Consider the following 24,289-nt stretch of genomic DNA (forward strand, 5'->3'; position numbering starts at 1 on the left):
GTCAGAATATCATCCTCTTCTCTTCCCTGCGTCAAAGTTACAAATCCCAGACACCAGGCTGTAGTCCAACAGGTTTATTTGAAAGTACAAGCTTTCGGAGTGCTGCTCCTTCGTCAGGTAGCTAGTGAGGTAGGGTACATAGGACACAGAATTTACCGCAAAAGATTGAAGTGCCATACTACTGATGTGATGCAGTAGACAAACCCAGATGGTTGTTTAGTCTATAATCACTTAGATGGGTTTTGATTAATATTTAAATTCCAAAACTGCTTTCAAATCACTGCCCCAAGATAACTTAAGGTTTTATCAGTATATTAAAAAAAGTGACATCTCACCTTAGACAATACATTAAAAAATGTGAGGTTAGAGTCTGTGTCCCAACCTGGACTCAGACTGGCTTTATTTCCAAAATAGGAATTTATGAAATGTCACACTGACTGATTGCCTACAAAATAGAATGTTTCGGCAAATACAAATTTTCAAATATAAATTCACTGCATAGACTTATATGTGCGTGAGTGTGAGAGGGGGAGTGTGTGTGTGTGTGTGTGTGTGTGTGTGTGTGTGTGTGTGTGTGTGTGTGTGTGTGTGTGTGTGTGTGTGTGTGTGTGTGAGAGAGAGAGAGAGAGAAAGAGAGAGAGAGAGAGGAAAGAGAAAGTGAGTGACAGCAAGAGTGAGAGACAGATTCAGAGAAAACAGTGGAGTGATGTCATCTGTAATGTGACATGCTCCGTGACTGGGAGGGAATATCCCTGTCTGGTGATTGTTGTGCGGTGTCCATTCATCTGTTGTCATAGCGTCTGCTTGGTCTCACCAATGTACCATGTCTTGGGGCATCCTTGCATGCAGCATATGAGACAGACAATGTTGGCTGAATCACATGAGTATTTGCTGCACACGTGGTGTGTGGTCACCCCACACATAATGGGAACATCCATGTCAATACTCTGAAACACCTTGCAGTTGTCATGACAGGGTTGTACAGTGTTGTGGTTGATATTGTCCTAAAGGCTGGGCATTTTGTTGTGAACAATGGTCTGTTTAAAATTTGGCGGTAGTTTAAAGGTGAGTAGTGGAGGCATAGGGAAGATCTTGGTGAGATGTTCATCCTCATTGATAATGTGTTGCAGGCTGCAAAGAACATGGCTTCCGGGAAGTACTGGACAATGAAGTCTATCCTATCAATTGTTATCAAGTGTCTGTCTCCTGAGGGGATCATTAGGGTTTTTCACTTTTTAAAATTTTATATACGGATAAAACCTTTAGTTATCTAAGGACAGTAAATTCTGGGATTTACATATTAATAAATCAAGCGTGGGTTGGTACCTGGGACTTCGATGTTGTGGCCATTACAGAGACGTGGGTAGAACAGGGACAAGAATGGCTGTTGCACATTCCAGGGTTCAAATGTTTTAGTAGGATCAGACATGGGGTAAAAAAGGGGGAGGCGTGGCATTACTTGTCAAAGATAGTATCACAGCAGTGGAATGGACGATGGAAGAGGACTTGCCATCTGAGGTAGTTTGGGCTGAGGTTAGAAATAGGAAAGGTGAGGTCACCCTGTTAGGTGTTTTCTACAGGCCTCCTAATAGTCCTAGAGAAGTAGAGGATAATATTGCGAGGATGATTCAGGAAAAGAGTGAAGGTAGCAGGGTGGTTGTTATGGGGGACTTTAACTTCCCAGATATTGACTGGGAGAGCTATAGCTCGAGTTCATTAGATGGGTCGGTGTTTGTACAATGTGTGCAGGAGGGTTTCCTGACACAATATGTCGACAGGCCAACAAGAGGGGAGGCTATATTGGATTTGGTTCTAGGTAATGAACCAGGCCAGGTGTTAGACTTGGAGGTAGGTGAGCACTTCGGGGACAGTGACCACAACTCGGTGACTTTTACTTTAGTGATGGAGAGGGATAATCGTGCGCCGCAGGGCAAGAGCTATAGCTGGGGGCAGGGAAATTATGATGCAGTGAGGCATGACTTAGGATGTGTGGATTGGAAAAACAGGCTTCAAGGGAAGAACACTAATGAGATGTGGGGATTGTTCAAGGAGCAGCTACTGCGTGTCCTCGATAGGTATGTACCAGTCAGGCATGGTGTAAAGGGCCTTGTGAGGCAGCCGTGGTTTAGTAAGGAATTGGAGTCCCTTGTGAAAGGGAAGAAGGCGGCATATGTAAAGATGAGGCGTGAAGGTTCAGTAGGGGCGATTGAGAGTTATAAGGTAGCCAGGAAGGAGCTAAAGAGGGAGCTAAGAGAAGCGAGAAGGGGACATGAAAAGTCTTTAGCTGGTAGGATTAGGGAAAACCCAAAGGCTTTCTATAGGTATGTCAAGAATAAAAGGATGACTAGGGTAGGTATCGGTCCAGTCAAGGATAGTAGTGGGAAGTTGTGTGTGGAGGCGGAGGAGATTGGAGAGACATTAAATCAGTACTTTTCATCAGTATTCACTCAGGAACAGGACACTGTTGCTGATGTGAATATGGAATCACAAATAATTAGAATGGATGCCCTGGAAATATGCAGGGAAGAGGTTTTGGGAATATTGGAAAGGATGAATATAGATAAGTCTCCTGGGCCTGATGGCATTTACCCCAGGATCCTATGGGAAGCTAGGGAGGAGATAGCAGAGCCATTGGCCTGGATTTTTATGTCGTCATTGTCAATGGGAATAGTACCAGAGGACTGGAGGATAGCGAATGTGGTCCCATTGTTCAAGAAAGGGAGTAGGGATAGCCCTAGTAACTATAGGCCAGTGAGTCTGACTTCAGTGGTGGGCAAAGTCTTAGAGAGAATGGTAAGGGATAAGATTTATGAACATCTGGGTAGGAATAACGTGATCAGGGATAGCCAGCATGGTTTTGTGAAGGGCAGGTCGTGCCTCACAAACCTTATTGAGTTCTTTGAGAAGGTGACTAAGGAAGTGGACGAGGGTAAAGCAGTAGATGTTGTGTATATGGATTTTAGTAAGGCGTTCGATAAGGTTCCCCATGGTAGGCTAATGCTAAAACTACGGAGGTATGGCATTGAGGATACATTAGAGGTTTGGATTAGGAATTGGCTGGCTGGAAGGAGACAGAGGGTAGTAGTTGATGGATTATGTTCATCTTGGAGCGCAGTTACTAGCGGTGTACCACAAGGATCTGTTTTGGGACCATTGCTTTTTGTTATCTTTATAAATGATCTAGAGGAAGGACTTGAAAGCTGGGTAAGCAAGTTTGCGGATGACACAAAAGTCGGTGGAGTTGTGGATAGTGAGGAAGGAAGTGGTAGGTTACAGAGGGATATAGGTAAGTTGCAGAGCTGGGCGGAAATGTGGCAAATGGAATTCAATGTAGCTAAGTGCGAAGTCGTTCACTTTGGTAGGAATAACAAGATGATGGATTACTGGGCTAATGGTAGGCTACTTGGTAGTGTGGATGAGCAGAGGGATCTTGGTGTCCATGTACACAGATCTCTGAAAGTTGCCACCGAGGTAAATAGTGCTGTGAGGAAGGCATATGGTGTACTGGGCTTTATTGGCAGAGGAATTGAGTTCCGGAGTCCTGAGGTCATGTTGCGGTTGTATAAGACTCTGGTGAGGCCTCATCTGGAGTATTGTGTGCAGTTTTGGTCGCCATACTATAGGAAGGATGTGGAAGCTTTAGAACGAGTGCAGAGGAGGTTTACCAGGATGTTGCCTGGAATGGTAGGAAAATCTTATGAGGAAAGGCTGAGGCACTTGGGGCTGTTCTCATTGGAGAAGAGAAGGTTTAGGGGAGATCTGATAGAAGTGTATAAGATGATTAGGGGTTTAGATAGGGTAGATACTAAGAACCTTTTACCGCTAATGGAGTCAGGTGTTACTAGGGGACATAGCTTTAAATTAAGGGGTGGTAGGTATAGGACAGATGTTAGGGGTAGATTCTTCACACAGCGGGTTGTGAGTTCATGGAATGTCCTGCCCGTATCAGTGGTGAACTCTCCTTCTTTATGGTCATTTAAGCGGGCATTGGATAGGCATTTGGAAGTTATTGGGCTAGTATAGGTTAGGTAGGATTCGGTCGGCGTAACATCGAGGGCCGAAGGGCCTGTACTGCGCTGTATCCTTCTATGTTCTATAAAACCTCATTCCCTACTCTAAATGATTACAAACTTAACAGCAATCGAGGTTTGTCTAATACATCACATCAGTTACATTACACTTTATTATTTTCCTTATAAATTCTGTATCTTTTAATCCTGCCCCACTAGCTACATGACAATAGCTTGTATTCTCAAATAAACATGCTGTACTATAACTTGGTGTTGTGTTTTTAAACTTTGTCCACCACAGTCCAACACCAGCACCTCTATATCATGACTTCCTTGTGTCGTTAGTTCCAATTGTACAACGACTTCCTGTTGGTCTCTCTCTCCCCTTTGAGAATATTATGCACTGAGATATCCTTGATCCTGGCACCAGGGAGGCAACACACCAATCTTATGTCTTGGTGTCAGCCACATAAACACCTGTCTGTGTCTCTGACTAGAGAGTCCCCTATCACAATCAACTGCTTGGAACCCGATGCACCCCTCATTACATTAGAACCAGTCTCATTCCCAGAAACTTGGCTGTCCGTGCTACATTTTCGAGAGTCCATCAACCCCTAAATTTTCCACAAAAACATACTTGTTTGAGATGGGGATAGCCACAGGTGACTCCTGTATGACCTGCCTCCCTCCCTTACCTTTTCCTTAGTCCAAGCACTTTAATTCTTTATCCTCTGCTATCGGGACAAATTGATAAGATCACTCAGGATATCAGGCTAACAATCGTGTCTTTCATGTGTGCACAGTAAGTCAAAGTTATGACTGTGGAGTGCAAAACTAACTAATTAAGTATAACAACATACAGAATCACAGAATTTTTACTGCACAGAGGGAGGCCATTCGGTCCATTGTATCTGCATGGCTCATCAAAGGAGTATCACTGGCACAAAATAATCTTCTGCCTTTTCCCCATTCATTTTATACTATTCCTAACCAAATAATTATCTAATGCCTTAATTGATGAACTGAATAGCCTCTTTCTGCTTTGTAACCTATGGGTTGGAACATATGAAGGGCTCTGGCCCGAAACGTTGAATTTCCTGTTCCTTGGATGCTGCCTAACCTGCTGTGCTTTAACCAGCAACACACTTTCAGCTATGGGTTGGAACAAACAATAATAAACATCAATATACAATATATTGTAATCTGTTAGGACAGTAATCTGTCCTCTTAGTAGCAAAATTAATATGGAATACAGACAATGGAACATCACAGAACACCTCACGATGAACAACAGACAGCAAAGGTGATCAAGATAAATCCCCAGATTTCTCAGAAAAATCCCCCCAAACATTAATGATATGGTTGAATATCAAATTGCAGTAAGCTTTATAATGGATTAATATTTTTCACTTCTGTCAGTCTGATATCCCTCAAAAGAACCACTTCATCATGGACTGCCTCAACAACTATTCCTGTTCTGGTTGATCACCTTCCTTTGCTAGGTCTATCCTACTCTGAATTATCTCACTCACAGATATAACCTCAGGTCTTCACAGCCACCTAGATTCGCCGAGGTAGTCATGCCCCTCGAATTTTTCTCCCATAGTCCAATCTTGCTTAGCTGCATCAAACAAACACAGTTTGCAGGTTTTTGTGACCACCTCCACACTTCTCGCTGCACTGAAGTATTTCTGCTCATAATTTCCTTTGAGTCCTTACTCATCCAGTTAGCAGTCTATTAATTCCTAGGACTTCTCCTGACTTCTAAAGGATTCAAACTGCTCTCAATCCCCATTGCAAGTCTTTAACACAGAATCAGTGTAGGTTAGGTACCTGCACAGCAGCAAAGCTAACTTTAACATGGAAGCTACTGTGATCCTTCTTTCACATCTTCATCGACTGCGTTTGAATTCCTCTTCAGTAACTCCTAACTTGATCTGAGTGACCTATCAAAAGCCTTGAAGAAAAGCCCCTCCCTTATTGCTGGGCAGAATTGATCATTACAATTGAATGCCATAATGAGCAGTTTTGGAATGGAGTATATGCTGAAGGTTACGTTCTCTCAGAATGTTGGAAAATCACACTCAACAAAGCAGAAATACACTGCACCTTGGATTCTCCTTACGAACTGCATCACCTCACATGTAACCATGTTATTTATTAAATTATATTCCAGCTGCTATGTCTTTTCCCACTCACATAAATGGTGAAGCCTCTTCGCATCACTTTCAGAACTGGCACTCCATCCTAACTTTTTCTTATTAACAAACTTGGAAATATTACATTTGGCCCCTGCATCTAAATCATTGATAGATATCATGAACAGCTGGATCCCACACACTGATCCTTGCAGCAGCCAGTAATCAATGTCTACCAACTTGAGGATGACTCTGCAGAGTTGAAGACTGTAACACAGATCAGCACAGTGTAACTGGTAAGCCCATAACTGCAGTAGGATCTATTGTACACAAATGGTACTTACCCCTGCATCATTGCATATTCAGCAAGGTGACTGTAGAAAAGCTTCGAGGATTGATAAATCTTATCATCTTTGATGTTCTCCAGATTTCCCAAGATGGTGTTAGCTCGACCATCCGTACAGATTATAACCTGTAAAAAAAAGTATTGAAAATCACTGAATTCTCTGTAAATTACTGCTAAAATTAGCAGTTAATACTACATGAAAAAAAAATCAGGGAAAGTCTACATCACCTTCACAGTAACAGAACATCTCCCACATGACTTTCCTCATCTGTCCCCACAAAAAAAGACACAGGTATTGAGACTCATGCCTGACTACAATGTTGTTCTGGTGAAAGTGACACTGGTAAGAACAGAAGGCTCTTTGACAATTCTCCCTACAATCAGCAATTATTTACTTGGTTAAAAAAATGAAGTTCAGATGTTTCAAAAACCGAAATCATTACATACAACATCACATTACTGATGGCTGCAGCAGAATGATGTTCTCCAGAATTTATTGCTCTTGATTAGTATCATCCAGGGATTAATTGATATCCACTTGTGTCATTTAGACCCAAGTCAGAAAGTGTGGTGCTGGAAAAGCACAGCCGGTCAAGCAGCATCAGAGGATTAGAAGACTCGATGTTTCGGACATAAGCTCTTCATAAGTAATGTGAGAGGAGAACTTTTTCAAGATCGGCATTCTTGGAAGAGGCTTCATAGTAAGGTTATAATTAACTGGTGCTTTTTTTGATCTCCAGCATTTAGAACCAACCAATGCTTACCTTTCCAAAGCTTTTAGAGTCAACTGAGAATCTCAAGTATATGGAGCCAGGTTCAAAGTTTGTGAGAAGATTTGTAGCTCGGGTGCTCGTTGTTGTGGTTCTGTTCGCCGAGCTGGGAATTTGTGTTGCGGACGTTTCGTCCCCTGTCTAGGTGACATCCTCAGTGCTTGGGAGTCTCCTGTGAAGCGCTTCTGTGATCTTTCCTCCAGCATTTATAGTGGTGGTCTCCAGCATATGGAGCCAGGAGACACCATTTCCTACCTACTTAGTACAAGTTAACTCTCAAATAACTGCCCACTGTTAAAACTGTTAGTTATAAAGAAGGTAAGATAGAGGCAACAGTGGACATTGGGCCATAGGAAGATGAGGCTGGAGAAGTAGCAATGGGAAACAAAGAAATAGCAGAAGAACTGGATACTTGCATCAGTCTTTACAGTGGAATACATTTGTAGCATTGCACAACTTCAAGAGAGTCAGGTGGCAGAGGTGAGTACGGTGACATTAATAAGGGAAATGATGTTGGGGAAGCTGAAAGAGGGGATAAATCACTGGACCAGATGACTACAACCACAGTGTTCTGAAAAGATTACAGAGGAGATTTTGGTGAAGGTATTGGTGATCTTTCAGGAATCACTAGAGTCAGACAGGGTCCCAGGGGATTGGAAAATTGTTACGTAACCCCTCTGTTTAAGAAGGGAGGGAGGCAGGTAAGAAACAAAAGGTCAGTTAGCCTGATCTCGGTTGTTAGTACAATTGAAAGCCCATTATTAAGGAGGAGATTGCAGAGTACCTGGAGTGCATGGTAAAATAGAATTGAGTCAGCACAGCTTCTTCAAGGGGAGGTCATGATTGACAAATTTATTAGAACCTTCTGAAGAGGTAATGAGCAAGTTAGACAACACAGTGCTAGTGGAAGAGAGTGGGTCCAGAGGTGGTTCATGGGAATGATCCCAGGCTTAACATGTGGAATCAGGGTCTATGCTCAATGGAGTTTAGAAGGATGAGGGTGGACTTAATTAAAATGTACAGAATAGTGAAAGGCCTGGATAGAGTGAACATTGGAAAGATGTTTCATTAGAAGAGACTAGGACCCGAGGGCAAAACCTTAAAGTAAAAGGAAGGCTCTTAGAACGGAGATCACGTGAAACTCCATCAGCCAGACAGTGGTGAATCTATGGAATTCATTCCCACAGAAGACTGTGGAGGCCAGATCATTGACTACATTTAAGACAGAGACAGATAGCTTCTTGCTTGTTAAGGGGATCAAAGATTATGGGGAGAAATGGGTAGAATGGGGTTGAGAAACCTATCAGCCATGATTGAATGGCTGAGCAGAATGGCCTCATTTCTGCTCCTACGTCTTATGATTTTATGGAAGTGATCCATTTGGGTTTTCAGAAGGCCTTCAACAAGATGCTGCTTCGGAGGCTGCGAAATAAGATGACAGCCCATCTGTTAGGGACAAGGTTCTGGTATGAATAGAGGATTGGCTGACTGGCAGAAGGCAGAGAATGGGGATCAAGGTGTCTTTTTCAGAATGGCAGCTGGTGACTAGTGGAGTTCCACAGGGAACTGTGTTTGGACAACTATAACAATCTGGATGAAGGAACTGAGGGTATTGTTGATAATTTTACAGGTGATACAAAGATAGATGGAAGCACAAGTAGTGTTGAGGAAGCAGAGAGGCTGCTGAAGAACTTGAACAGGCTATGGGTGTGGGCAAAGAAGTGGCAGATGCAATACAGTGTGGGAAAGTGTGAGGTTACGCACTTTGGCAGGAACAATAAAGGTGTTACTATTTTCTAAATGGAGAAGATGTAAGAAATTTGAAACACAAATGAACTTAGGAGATGAGTTCAGCATACTCTTAAGATTAACATGCAGGTTTAGGCGACTGTTAGGAAGACAAAAGAAATGTTACCATTCATTTTGAGAGAGTAAGAATACACGACCAGAGATGTACAGTTGAGCCTGTATAAGGCTCTACTGAGACCACATTTGGAATATTGAGAGCAGTTTCAGGCCTCTTATCTAAGAAAGGATTGGCTGGTGTTGGAGGGGACCAGACGAGGATTTTAGGAATGATCCTTGGTGAAGGGCTTGTCATATGAGGAGCAATTGAGAATTCTGGTTCTGTATTCAATGGAATTTAGAACAATGAGGGGGTTCATAGAATCAATGAATCCTTGTAGTGTGGAAACAGGCCATGTTGGTTTAACAAGTCCACACGGACTTTCCAAAGAGTATCCCACCCTGACCCTATCCCCTACCCTAATACTTTACATTTCCCTTGACTAATGCACCAAATCTATATATCCCTGAACACTATGGGTAATTTAGCACAGCCAATTCACCTAATCTGCATGTCTTTAGATTGTGGATGGAAACTGGAGCACCTGGAGGAACCCATGTTCTGACTGAAACTTACAGAACTTAGAGGCCTGGATAGAGTAGATGTAGAGAAGATGTTTTTATTAGTAGGAGAGACTAGGACCCGAAGGCACAGCCTCAGAGTGAAGGGATAACCCTTTGGAACTTAGATGAGAAGGAATTTCTTCCACCAGAGGATGGTGAATCTTTGGAACAGAGAGCAGTGGAGAACAAGTCATTGAGTATATTTAAGACAGATCTAGATACGTTCTTAATTTAAGAAAGGGAATCAAGGGTATAGAGAGAAGACAGGAGAATGGGATTGAGAAACATATGAGCAGACTTGATGGGGTGAATGATCTAATTCTGCTCCTTTATATTATGGTCTTACAAAATTGGCTCCTTTTTTTAGGCCCTTCGTCCCAGCAAGTCTACACTGACCCTCCAAAGAATAACCCACTCAGTCCCATATTATTCTACATTCCCCCCCTGACTAATGCACCTAACCTACACATCCCTGAACACTGTGGGCAATTTAGCATGGCCAGTTCACCTAACCTGCACACCTTTGGACTATGGAAGGAAACCAGAGCACCCGGAGGAAACCCACACAGACTCGGGGAGAATGTGCAAACTCCACACAGACAGTCATCCAAGGCTGGGATCGAACCCAGGTCCTTGGCGCTGTGAGGCAGCAGTGCTAATCACGGAGCCACCGTGATGCCCCACATTAATTTGGTTCAGAAGAAAGCCATATAACGAGAGATAATAAAACCAAATCTGTGGATGCTGGAAATCTTCAACTGATAAATAAATTACTGGATAAACTTAGCAGGTCTGGCAGCATTTTTGGAGAAAAAGCACAGTCATCAGCACCCCATGTTCTGAAGAGGGTTGCTGGTCCCAAAATGTTGGGTTTTCTTTTTTTCCCACAGACGCTGCCAGATCTGATGCATTTCTCCAGAAATTTCTGATTTTGTGCCAGGGACGAACCTTGTCATCAACCGAAGAGGGGGAGTTGAATAATGAAGTACCTGTTCTTCATTACCCAAGAGACTGACAATTTGGGGCACCCTATCTGGAAGTATAATAGTGGAACCTTGTTAAGGGACTGTTTGTAGCTTTACCCAAAAATCTATTGATCTCTGTCTTGGACCTACCCAATGACGGAGCATCTGTGGCCAGCTGGGATTGAGCATTCTGAGATTCTTTAAGTGAGGAAATCTCACCTCATCTTAGTTCTAAATGGCTGATCCCTTATCCTAAGTCTGAGAGTTTTCAAAGCGGAAGTCAGTGATGAAGATAGCATTTATGAGATGGTGATGGCCAGCAGCCCCTTTGAACAGTCCATGTGGGACAAGCACAGACACAGTTGAGAAATATATCAGCAGACATGATGGGGTGAATGATCTAATTCTGCTCCTTTATATTGAGAGGTGGACCTCAGGATTCTGAGCCTGCAACAATGAAGGAACAGTGGTGGAGAAATTGCTGGCAACGGTGTTCATAAGCATCTGTTGGCTTGTCATTCTAAGTGACAGAGGTTGCAAGTTTGAAAACAAAAGTCTGAAGGAGATGTGGTGAAATTTTTCAGCTTGTTAACGTTGCTGCTACAGCACATCAATGTTGAATGGAGATAGTAGATGGAGTGCCAATCAAGCTGACTGCTTTCTCCTGAATAGTTTTCTTGTGTGTTGTTGGAGCTGCACCCATCCAGGCAAATGGAGAGGATTTCATCACAATCCTAACTTGTTCCTTGTAGATGGTTTTTCACCGCAGAGAGCGGCGCGAGCTGGGCGGAAGTGAGGTTGGAGCGCAGAGCTGGTCAGGAAGATAAGTGATTGGTATTTGAGTGGGTGTGTTCTAGACCCCAGGCCCTACTTCGTAGGGCCTCCCTCCCATCCTCCTCCTCTAACCTAACTTTAAAGTCCACAGGTAAGCGACTCAGTGTTATTGACTCAGTGTTCTTGTTTTGGAGACAAAGTGTACAGTCACGGCAGCGCAGGCAGTGGAATGTTCCTCCTGCAGGATGTTTGGGTAGGGGTGACCACCGATACTCCTGCTGACTTCGTCTGCAGGAAATGCAGTCAGATCCTGCTCCTCACCGAACGAATTAGGGAACTGGAACTGGAGTTGGATGAACTGAGGATTATTCGAGAGGCTGAGAGGGTGATTGATAGAAGCTACAGGGACATAGTTACGCCGGAGAACAGAGGTAGCTGGGTAACAGTTAGAGGTGGGAAGGGGAAGAAGCAGGCAGTGCAGGGTTCCCCTGTGGTCGTTCCCCTAAACAATAAGTATACAGCTTTGGAAACTGTTGGGGGGGACAGCCTTGCAGGTGTAAGCTGCAGTGACGGGGTCTGTGGCGTGAGGTCTGGCTCTGAGACCCAGAAGGGAAAGGGGGAGAGGAGGAGAGCGCTAGTTATAGGAGAGTCTCTAGTTAGAGGGACGGACAGGTGGTTCTGTGGACATGGGCGAGACTCTCGGATGGTTTGTTGCCTCCCGGGTGCCAGGGTCCAAGACGTCTCGGACTGTGCCTTCAGAATCCTTAAGGGAGAGGGTGTGCAGCCAAAAGTCGTGATACACATTGGCACCAACGACATAGGTAGGAAGAGGGGTGGGGAGGTCATTCAAGAGCTCAGGGAGTTAGGCTGGAAGCTAAAAGCTAGGACAGACAGAGTCGTCATCTCTGGGTTGTTGCCGGTGCCACGTGACAGAGAGGCAAGGAATAGGGAGAGAGTGCAGTTGAACACGTGGCTGCAAGGATGGTGTAGGAGGGAGGGCTTCAGGTATTTGGACAATTGGACTGCATTCTGGGGAAGGTGGGACCTGTACAAACAGGACGGGTTGCACCTGAACCAGAAGGGCACCAATATCCTGGGGGGTAGGTTTGCTAGCACTCTTCGGGGGGGTTTAAACTAATTTAGCAGGGGGATGGGATCCGGACTTGTAGTCCAGCAAGTAAGCTAGCTGTTTGTCAGGATGTCCAAGAATGTAGGGAGGCTGTGGAGAAGGTAGCACTGACAGGGAATACTTGCGGACACAGAGATGGGCTCAAGTGCGTATACTTCAACGAAAGGAGTATCAGAAATAAGGTGGGTGAACTTAAGGCGTGGATCGGTACCTGGGACTACGATGTTGTGGCCATCACGGAAACGTGGATAGATGAGGGACAGGAATGGTTGTTGGAGGTTCCTGGTTACAGATGTTCAGTAAGATTAGGGAGGGTGGTAAAAAAGGAGGGAGGGTGGCATTGCTAATTAGAAATGGTATAACGGCTGCAGAAAGGAAGTTTGAGGGGGATCTGCCTTTGGACGTAGGATGGGCTGAAGTCAGAAATAGGAAAGGTGCAGTCACCTTGTTGGGTGTTTACTATAGGCCCCCCAATAGCAGCAGAGATGTGGAGAAACAGATTGGGAAACAGATTTTGGAAAGGTGCAGAAGCCACAGGGTCGTAGTCATGGGCGACTTCAACTTCCCAAATATTGATTGGAAGCTCTTTAGATCAAGTAGATTGGATGGGGCGGTGTTTGTGCAGTGTGTCCAGGAAGCTTTTCTAACTTAGTATGTAGATTGTCCAACCAGAGGGGAGGCCATATTGGATTTGGTACTCGGTAACAAGTGATGGGCTTGTTAGTGGGTGAACATTTTGGTGATGGTGACCACAATTCTGTGACTTTCACCTTGGTTATGGAGAGAGATAGGTGCGCACAACAGGGTAGATTTTACAATTGGGGGAAGGGAAATTACGATGCTGTAAGACAGGATTTGAGGAGCATAAGTTGGGAGCATAGGCTGTCAGGGAAGGATGTGGTGGAAATGTGGAACTTTTTCAAGGAGCAGATACGACGTGTCCTTGATATGTATGTACCTGTCAGGCAGGAAAGAAATGGTTGTGTGAGGGAACCTTGGTTGACGAGGGAGGTTGAATGTCTAGTAAAGAGGAAGAAGGAGGCTTACATAAGGTTGAGGAAACAGGGTTCAGACAGAGCAGTGGAGGGATACAGGATAGCCAGAAGGGACCTGAAGAAAGGGATTAGGAGAGCTAAGAGAGGGCATGAATATTCCTTGGCGGATAGGATCAAGGATAACCCCAAGGCAGTTTATGCGTATGTGAGAAACATGAGAATGACGAGAACGAGGGTAGGTCCGATCAAGGACAGTAGTGGGAGATTGTGTATTGAGTCGGAAGAGATAGGAGAGGTCTTGAATGAGTACTTTTCTTCAGTATTTACGAACGAGAGGGACCGTATTGTTGAAGATGAGAGTGTGAAACGGACTGGTAAGCTAGAAGAGATACTTGTTAGGAAGGAAGATGTGTTGGACATTTTGAACAACTTGAGGATAGACAAGTCCCCCGGGCCTGATGGGATATATCCTAGGATTATGTGGGAAGCAAGAGAGGAAATTGCAGTACCGTTGGCAATGATCTTTTTGTCTTCACTGTCAACGGGGGTGGTACCAGGGGACTGGAGAGTAGCGAATGTTGTGCCCCTGTTCAAAAAAGGGAATAGGGATAACCCCGGGAATTACAGGCCAGTTAGTCTTACTTCTGTGGTAGGCAAAGTAATGGAAAGGGTACTGAGGGATAAGATTTATGAGTATCTGGAAAGACACTGCTTGATTAGGGACAGCCAGCACGGATTTGTGAAGGGTAGGTCTTGCCTTACAAGTCTTATTGAATTCTTTGAGGAGGTGACCAAGTATGTGGATGAGGGTAGAGCAGTGGATGTAGTGTACATGATTTTAGTAAGGCATTTGATAAGGTTCCCCATGGTAGGCTTATGCGGAAAGTAAGGAGGCATGGGATAGAGGGAAATTTGGCCAATTGGATAGAAAACTGGCTAACCGGTCGAAGTCAGAGAGTGGTGGTAGATGGTAAATATTCAGCCTGGAGCCCAGTTACAAGTGGAGTTCCGCAGGGATCAGTTCTGGGTCCTCTGCTGTTTGTAATTTTTATTAATGACTTGGATGAGGGAGTCGAAGGGTGGGTCAGTAAATTTGCAGATGATACGAAGATTGGTGGAGTTGTGGACAGTGAGGAGGGCTGTTGTCGTTTGCAAAGGGACTTAGATATGATGCAGAGCTGGGCTGAGGAGTGGCAGATGGAGTTCAACCCTGCCAAGTGTGAGGTTGTCCATTTTGGAAGAACGAATAAGAATGCGGAATACAGGGTTAACGGTAGGGTTCTTAGTCAGGTGGAGGAACAGAGGGATCTTGGGGTCTATGTACATAGATCTTTGAAAGTTGCCACTCAGGTGGATAGAGCTTGTAAGAAGGCCTATGGTGTATTAGCGTTCATTAGCAGAGGGATTGAGTTCAAGAGTCGTGAAGTGATGTTGCAGCTGTACAGGACTTTGGTTAGGCCACATTTGGAGTACTGTGTGCAGTTCTGGTCACCTCACTTTAGGAAAGATGTGGAAGCTTTGGAGAGGGTGCAGAGAAGATTTACCAGGATGCTGCCTGGAATGGAGAATAGGTCGTACGAGGATAGGTTGAGAGTTCTCAGCCTTTTCTCGTTGGAACGGCGAAGGATGAGGGGTGACTTGATAGAGGTTTATAAGATGATCAGAGGAATAGATAGAGTAGACAGTCAGAAACTTTTTACCCGGGTACAACAGAGTGTTACAAGGGGACATAAATTTAAGGTGAAGGGTGGAAGGTATAGGGGACATGTCAGGGGTGGGTTCTTTACCCAGAGAGTGGTGGGGGCATGGAATGCGCTGTCCGTGGGAGTGGTAGAGTCAGAATCATTGGCGACCTTTAAGCGGCAATTGAATAGGTACATGGATGGGTGCTTAATCTAGGATAGATGTTCGGCACAACATCGTGGGCCGAAGGGCCTGTTCTGTGCTGTATTGTTCTATGTTCTAAGTTTAGGAAGTCAGGAGGTGTGATATTCATTGGAGAATTCCCAGCTTTGGATTTACTTAGGCAGTCATTGTAATATTCAAATGATTTTTATTATTTATCAAGCACGAGGAACAAAATTAAGGAATAGGTCCTCGAGGGTCATAATCTCCGGATTACTGCCTGAGCCATGTGCAAATTGGCTTAAGGATATGAAAATTAGGGAATTAAACACATGACTAACGGAGTGGTGTGGGAAAGAAGCATTGGCATCAGTATTGGGACCGAGGGGATCTATACCGATGGGATGGTCTTCACCTGAACCGATCTGGAACTTGCGTTGTAGCAAAAAAGATAAATAGATTGGTCACTAGGACATTAAACTAGTGAGTCTAGGAATAGGGAAAGGGAAAACAACAAGGAGTATGGTGATAAATGAAAAGGTAAGTGAGTTTTGCAAAGATGTGTAACTCAGGATAAGGTTCTGGATGCAGGTTTACTCGCTGAGCTGGAAGGTTCGTTTTCAGACGTTTTGTCACCATACTAGGTAACACCTTCAGTGAGCCTCCAGGTGAAGCACTGTGGCCCACTTTCTATTTATGTGTTTAGGTTTCCTTGGGTTAGTGATGTAATTTCCTGTTCTTTTTCTCAGGTGGTGGTAAATAGGATCCAAGTCAATGTGTTTGTTGATAGAGTTCTGGTTGGAATGCCATGCTTATAGGAATCCTTGTGTGTGTCTCTGTTTGGCTTGTCCTAGGATGGATGTGTTGTCCCAGTTGAAGTGGTGTCCTTCCTCAGCTGTATGTAAGGATACTAATGAGAGCGGGTCACGTCATTTTGTGACTAGTTGGTGTTCATGTATCCTGGTGGCTAGTTTTCTACCTGTTTATCCAATGTAGCGTTTGTTACAGTTCTTGTAAGGCATTTTGTAAATGACATTAGTTTTGCTTGTTTTCTGTATAGGGTCTTTCAAGTTAATTAGCTGCTGTTTTAGTGTGTTGGCGGGTTTGTGGGCTACCATGATGCCAAGGGGTCTGAGTAGTCTGATAGTCATTTCCAAGATGTCTTTAATGTAGGGGAGAATGGCTAGGGTTTCTGAATGTGTTTTGTCTGCTTGTTTGGTTTTGTTTGAGGAACAAGGTAACAAGGAAGGATAACTCAGCAGATATTATTAGAGATGTTGGAAATCATGAGGGTAAGAAAGCTAGCGTAAGGGCACTTTACCTGAATTCTCGTAGCATTCATAACAAACGTGATGAGTTAACGGTTTAGTAGCCAGTACAGAGACATGGTTACAGGGTGGTCATGACTGGAAGTTAAATATCTAGGGGTACCAGACTATTGGGACAGGTAGATAAGGAAGGTGGTGTGTCTCTGATATTCAAGGATGACATCAGAACAGTGCTGAGAGATGACATGGGTTCTATGGAGGATGAGGTTGAATCCATTTGGGTGGAAATTAGAAATTCTAAGAGGAAAAAGTCACTGATAGGCGTAGTATAGAGCACACCAAATTATTGGGGCAGGCAATAAGTAAAGAAATAACTAATGCTTGGAAAAATGGTACGGCAATTATCATGAGGGATTTTAATCTACATGTAGATTGGTCAAACCCCAGCTCAGTCAAGGTAGCCTTGAGGAAGGGTTCATTGAATGTATCTGTGATAGTTTTCTTGAACAGTATGTAATGGAACCGACGAGGGAGCAAGCTATCTTAGATCTAGTCCTGTGTAATGAGACAGGAATAATTAATGACCTCATAGTTAGAGATCCTCTTGGAAGGGGCGATCGCAGTATGGTTGAATTTAGAATACAGGTGGAAAGTGTGAGAAAATCCAATACCAGGGTCCTGTACTTTAACAAGGGAGACTACAACAGAATGAGGGAGGGCTTGGCTCAAGTAGATAGGAAACAAAGATTTTATGGTGGGACATTTGAGGACTTTCAAAGCAATATTTCAAAATTCTCAGCAAAAGTATATTCCAGTGAAAAGGAAGGACTGCAAGAAAAGGGGTAACCTGCCATGGGTGTCTCAGGAAATAAGGGAGGCAATCAAATTGAAAGAGAAGGCATACAAAGTGGCCAAGATCAGCAGGAAACTAGAATATTGGGAAAACTGGAAAGGTCAACAGAAAGTAACAACAAGAGCTACAAAGAAAAAGCTATAACATGAGAAAAAGTAGCAAGAATATAAAGACAGATAGCAAAAGTTTCTGCAAATACATAAAATTAAAAAAAAAGAGTGGCTACAGGAAATGTTGGCCCTTTAGAGGATGAGAAGGGGGATTTAGTTATGAGATATGATGAAATGGCTGAGGCACTGAACAGGTATTTTGTATCAGTCTTCACAGTGGAGGACACTAATAACATGCCAGTAGTTGATAAGGAGATGAAGATTGGTAAGGACCTGGAAGCAATCATTATTACTGAAGAGCTGGTGCTGAGCAAGCTAATGGAGCTAAGGATTGATAAGTCTCCTGGCCCTGATGGAATGCATCCCAAGGTACTAAGAGAGAGATGGCAGGAGAAACAGCAGGTGCACTGGCACTACTTTTCCAAAATTCGCTGTATTCTGTGGCAGTCCCAGCAGATTGGAAAGCAGCAAATGAGATGCCATTGTTTAAAAAGGGAGGTAGACAAAAGATGGAGAATTATGGACCAGTTAGCTCAACTTCTGCAGTGGGGAAGATGCTTAAGTCTATTATCGAGGAAGAAATAGCAAAGCATCTCGATAGAAATTGTCCCATTGGGCAGGCACATCAAGGGCAGGTCATACTTAACAAATCTTTTGGAATTCTATGAAGGCATTACAAGCAAGGTGGACAATGGGGACCCCGTGGATGTGATGTACCTAGATTTCCAAAAGGCCTTCGATAAGGTGCTGCACAAGAGGGTGCTGTGTAAGATAAGGATGCATGGGGTTAGGTGTAGAGTATTAGCATAGATAGAGGATTGATTGTCTAACAGGAAGCTAAGAGTGGGGATAAATGAATGTTATCCTGGCCGGCAATCAGTGACCAGTAGTGTGCCTCAGGGATCGGTGTTGGGACCACAATTATTTACAATTTATATTGATGACATGAAGTGTGGAGTCACATGTAGGGTGTCAAAGTTTGCAAATGACACTAAGTTGTGTGGCAGAGCAAAGTGTACAGAGGACTGTGAAACTTCGCAGAGGAGCACAGATACATTGGGTGAGTGGGCAAAGGTCTGGCAGATGGAATACAATGCTAATTAATGTGAAGTCATACATTTTGGTAGGAATAATAATCAGGATTATTACTTGAATGGTAAAAAGTTGCAACATGCTGCTGTGCAGATGGACTGGGTGTCTTGTGCAAGAATCACAGAAGGTTGGTCTGCAGGTACAACAAGTAATAAGGAAGGCAAATGGAATTTTGTCCTTCATTGCTAAAGGGAATGAATTTAAAAGCAGACCAGTTACATTGCAGCTGTACAAGGGGCTAATGAGTCCATACCTGCAGTACTGCGTGCAGTTTTGGTCTCCTTACTTGAGAAAGGATGTACTGTCACTGGAGGGGGTGCAGAAGAGGTTCACTAGGATGATTCTGGAGTTTAGGAGGTTGGCTAATGAGGAGAGACTGAGTAGGTTGCGATTATATTCATTGGAATTCAGAGGATTGAGTGGGGATCTTATAGAAACATATAACATCATGAAGGAAATAGATAAGATAGACGTAGGGAGGATGTTTCCACTAGCAGGTGAAACTTGGACTGAATTAAGAAGTAACTTCTTCACCCAGAGGGTTGTGAATCTACTGAATTCCCTGCCCAGTGAAGTAGCTGAGGGTACGTTGGTAAACTTTTTAAAGCTAAGGTAGATCTTTTTTGAACAATAACCGAATTAAGGGATACGGTGAGAGCGCAGTTAAGTGGATCTAAGTCTATGAAAAGATTAGCCATGATCTTATTGATTGGTGGAGCAGGCTGGATGGCCCACTCCTGCTCCTAGTTCTTATTTCTTATAACAGTCAGGTCAGCCTCTAGTCAATAGGCAACACCAGTGGGGAATTTAATGATGGTAATGCCACTGAATGTGAAGGGGAAATAGTGCAGTTTGTTACTGGAGATGGTCACTACCTGATACTTATGAGCCAAAAATGTTACTTGCCACCTGTCAGCCCAAGCCTGGATATTGTCCAGGTCTTGCTGCATTTGGATATGGACTATTCAGTATCTGATGGGTCGTGAATTGTGCCAAACATCGTGCAATTATTTGGAATGTCTTTTATTTCTGACCTTATGATAGAGGAAAGGTCAATGATGAAACAGCTGAAGATTTTTGGACATTACCCTGAGGAACTCCTGCACAGATGTGCTGGAGCTAAGATGACTGACCACCTGGGGTAAACTCACACAGACACGGGGAGAATGCGCAAACTCACACAGTCACCCGAGGCTGGAATTGAACCCAGTCCCTGGCACTGTGAGGCAGCAGTGCTAACCGCTGAGCCATTTGCCGCCTGAAAGTTTTTGGCAAAACTTAGCAGGTCTGGCAGCATCGATAGGGAGAAAGCAGAATTAATGTTCGTTACCAGACTTGAAAAATTAACTCTGCTTTCTTCCTACAGATGCTGCCAGCAATTTCTGTTTTTCGTTTCAGTTCTCCAATATCCGCACTTGTTTGTTTTGTTTTAGTGTCAGTGGGAATTGGGGTTAACTCCCTACTGGTTGAAGTGCTACCTGGCACAAAGAAAGATGGTGGCCCATTTCCCAAGTCTTCACCCAGCAGTCTGTCAAGTTTCATTCCTTTTGTATAGTGGTTTAATACAACTGAATAATTAGCCAGGTCATTTCAGAGGGACTTAAGAAATAACCACATTGTTCTGGTCTGCAGTCACATAAGGATCGCCTCACCAGACAATACCTGTGACATATCACATTTCCAACGGCATCAATAATCACCATTTATGACTTAACCTTTAAATTCCAGATTTAAAAATAAAATTAAAGTTCTACTGACTACTATACTGGAGTTGAATCACATATCCCCAGAGCATTAGCCTGCTTGAAATCATATTCTTGATTTCTTGTACGTTAAATTTCTGAGACTGATTCTAGGAAGTGTATGTTCCTCCAAGAACAAACATTTCACTGCCTCTCGCCATTCAAAGTAGACTTTGCTTTTCCAGTTTTCCTCCAAAGTTAATGTCTTTTCAGTTCACCACATTGTAAGAGGAACACAAAGTTCTTACTCAGAGCCTAGAGTTTTCTGGAGGTGTCCGCAGCTTCTTTCAATCTTTAGCTTTCCATCCAACTTTTTATCATTAGCTGATCTACTCTTACTCCCCTCCTGTCAACCTGAAAATTACTCTTTTGTTCCTACTCTGGTTTGTGTCCAGTAACCAATCCTAAATTGAGGTTCTAGTTTTTAGTTTTTAAATTGTGACCTGCCACATATACTGCACACACAAAAATCTCATCAACAAATTCCAACTCACCTTGGAGCCTGGTTTCTGGGAAGCCATTGCTATAGATACCAGTGCTGCTGGACCCAGTGCTGTTGCACCACACTCTTGCAACCTGCAGATACACAAGAGGTATACAGTTACAAATTGTACTTTTACGATGATTAAAAATAATATCTTTACATGTCAGATTAAAATAAACATAGTGAAGTAGAAACCTATTCAAGTACTAACATCTCACTTGTGTCGACTCCCCAAATACAGGCACCACTGTAGCCCACAACCTGTGAGGCTTATATTGTATTCTCCACTGATATCAGTGATCAAAAATGGCCCAAAGAGTTAGTGTCCCACTGCACTGCTCATCCAGCAATACAAACTGATTTCTCTTCTCCAGTCACCATCCTTTCATTCTGCAAGCAACAATGCTGAATGGGATCATGTTCCACAAGCACTGACTCTCACAAAGATGCTGCTCCCACAACCTCGTACTCCTTTCACATAAATTCTTACCTTCTTGTCTGGAAGCTGTGACTCCCACACTCCAGCATAAGTACCACACTCAAGTGAAAATGGGTGGTTTCGAAATCAACACAGAGTGGTTTAAAGTTTCTCCAAACAGCCTTGCCTGGTTTGGAGTTTTTCCATACGTGAACCATTTCCTTCATTTCCTCCTGTCCACAGTGAAAATCCAACTTGCTGGAAATGGGAGGGGAGGGTTCTTCGGATTCAGAGACCTGGTACCATTTGGCTGAGGTGCAGAATCTTTGCCGTTCCACAAAACTCCTACTCTTGCCAAAATATAACCCCGCAGAGATTGAGGGCTACTGTTGTCAGCACTCTTATGCAGGGACTGGGAAGTGTAGAGCCTCGTACAATGACTGGGGAAGACATGGGATCAAATGCCTCATGTCACCCACTACCATCGAAGGTAGATGTTGGTTCCCTCTATCCAGAGACTAATATTGTCAATTAAGTTGGCTGGCATTTTACCACCTTGTGGATAAGCCTTCAATATGTAGGGACATTAAGTGGAACCCGGGCACACTAGTGAATGCTAAGTGAATGGATTGGAACATAAAAGATGGAATATAATATAAAGGTGTGTGTGTAAATAAACGTGGAGTTACTCTCTTTTGAAAGGTAGAATACTTCTGAAATGGTGAGAGGTCAAGAAGTGCAAGTGTCCAAACTGTCCAGGGTGTCCTGGTTCACAGATCACTAACAGTTAGCATTCAGTTGCAACAAGCAATTATGAAGGTAAGTGGTAGATGGGCCTTAATTACAAAGTCTAACTGCAGTGGTACAAAGCCTTGCTGAGTCCTCACATGGAACACTGTACAATTTTAGTCCCCTTGCTTAAGGAGAGATATACTTACCATGCAGACAGTGCAATGGAGATTCACTAGACTAATCCCTGAGATGATATTTTTTTTTGTGGAGAAAATTAGGAGACTGAAACTTTAGGAAGCACAGATCCAAAATATGAGCAGTAATCTCAATGAAATTTATCAAATTCTAAGAAAGTGTGTTGACAGAATGGTTGTAGATGGGATGTCTTTCTGGGTGGCATTAGAACCTGAATTCCCTGAATCTAGAAGCAGGAGGAAAAAAATCTCAGAATCAGTGGTAGGCCATTTAAGACAGAGTTGATGAGGAATTTCTTCACTCAAAAGATGGTGAATCTTTGAAATTCCCTATTCCAGGGGGCTGTGAAGCTCAGACATTCAGCAGGTTCAAGGAGGAATCAGTAGATTTTTAAAGACTAACAACATCAAGGGATATGGAGACCGTGCACACAAGTTCCACAATCTATCTGAAAGATAGTGCAGGTTTGATAGGTTGCTGACCTACACTTCTTCCAATGTTTTACATTCTTTATCCAGGCAGCTTCCCTGCAGGCCACAGTAATAGTTACTCTGAGACAATTGCCTCCTCCACTGCTCTCATGAATCAGATTGCCTGGCACCAGTACGCCACTCACCTCCTTGGGAGGATGCTAGGTCCAGTCCTGACAGTGGGCCCCAACTCCTGAAGGCACTGTTGAGACTGTTGAGTTGCTGACCCATTAGCAGCTCTTAGATTAGATTACATTAGATTACTTACAGTGCGGAAACAGGCCCTTCGGCCCAACAAGTCCACACCGACGCGAAACCCACCTATACCCCTACATTTACCCCTTACCTAACACTACAGGCAATTTAGCATGGCCAATTCACCTGACCCGCACATCTTTGGACTGTGGGAGGAAACCGGAGCACCCGGAGGAAACCCACGCAGACACGGGGAGAACGTGCAAACTCCACACAGTCAGTCGCCTGAGGTGGGAATTGAACCCAGGTCCCTGGCGCTGTGAGGCAGCAGTGCTAACCACTGTGCCACCGTGCCGCCCCTCTTAGGGACAAGCAAAAAGATGGAAGCCCTGAGGACAAATAACTTGCTGCTTGACATCGAGAAATACAACTTGGGGCTCCCTCAAATGTCTCAGATAGGGCCGTCAATGCTTGGAGGTCTTCACTGGGGATCCTTGTGTGTCAACAAAGTAAAGGAGAAGTGCAGAAGCAGAGTAAACTTTAAAACAATAGTGGGGGTGGGGTGGAGGGATGCGAGAGACCAAATCTGGTTAAAACAAACAATAGTGTTAAAGTAAAAGAGAAAGGTATTCATGCAGGAAGAGAGTCCACATGGTTTTGTCACAGCAAAGTTATGTTTGATCAAACGAGTAAGAGTTCTTCAAAGAGGTAGCATGTGCTGTGATATAGCGTTAACTGGTGGATGTACTAAACAATAAAAAAAACTACGGATGCTGAAAATCAGAAGCAAAAACAGAAATTGCTGGAAAACTAAACAGGTCTGGCAGGATCTTTGGAGAGAAGGCAAAAATAATGTTTTAGATCCAGTGACCCTTCTTCAGAACAGAACTGGTGGATGATTCCCAGGAGGCATTTAATAAGCAACCACAAGGTTTTTTGGAAAATAAAGTTCATGATGTCAGAGGTAACACCTGGAACGGTGATTAAAACCTGGTAATCACAGCTCAGGTATCTCAATGTGTGTTTTCAGGAAAACATTAGAGTTGATTATAAAAAATATAATAGCAGATGACTTAGTAGTATACAATGTGATCAAGCTGAGTCAGCGTGGCTTCATGAAAGGGAAATCATGCCTGATAAACTTATTAGAGCTCTATGAGAAGCTAACAAGCAGGATAGATAAAAGGGAAGCAGTGAAATAATATATTTGGATTTTCAGAAAAGGTACTTGAAAAGGTACCAGACATCAGGCTACTTAATAAGATACAAGTAGTATAATAGATTAGATAGAGGATTGGCTAAATAATAAGACAGATTTGGGACAGGAGGAAGGGCATTCCTAAGACAAC

At 43.6% G+C, this 24,289-nt stretch overlaps 1 protein-coding gene across 2 annotated transcripts in view; it reads right to left on the reverse strand.

Annotated features, from left to right (window-relative positions):
- The window catches only part of LOC132831146 (circularly permutated Ras protein 1-like), a 109,458-nt gene that overhangs the window by 60,440 nt on the left and 24,729 nt on the right, over positions 1–24,289 (reverse strand). For both annotated transcript variants that reach the window (XM_060849145.1, XM_060849146.1), the window contains exons 12-13: positions 20,941–21,022; positions 6,493–6,620 (exon numbers count right to left, since the gene is read on the reverse strand). In XM_060849145.1, the coding sequence (XP_060705128.1) occupies positions 6,493–6,620; positions 20,941–21,022 (210 nt within the window). The remainder of the gene's footprint in view (positions 1–6,492; positions 6,621–20,940; positions 21,023–24,289) is intronic.

The sequence above is a fragment of the Hemiscyllium ocellatum genome, chromosome 33, assembly GCF_020745735.1.
Source record: "Hemiscyllium ocellatum isolate sHemOce1 chromosome 33, sHemOce1.pat.X.cur, whole genome shotgun sequence".
Lineage (NCBI taxonomy): Eukaryota > Metazoa > Chordata > Chondrichthyes > Orectolobiformes > Hemiscylliidae > Hemiscyllium > Hemiscyllium ocellatum.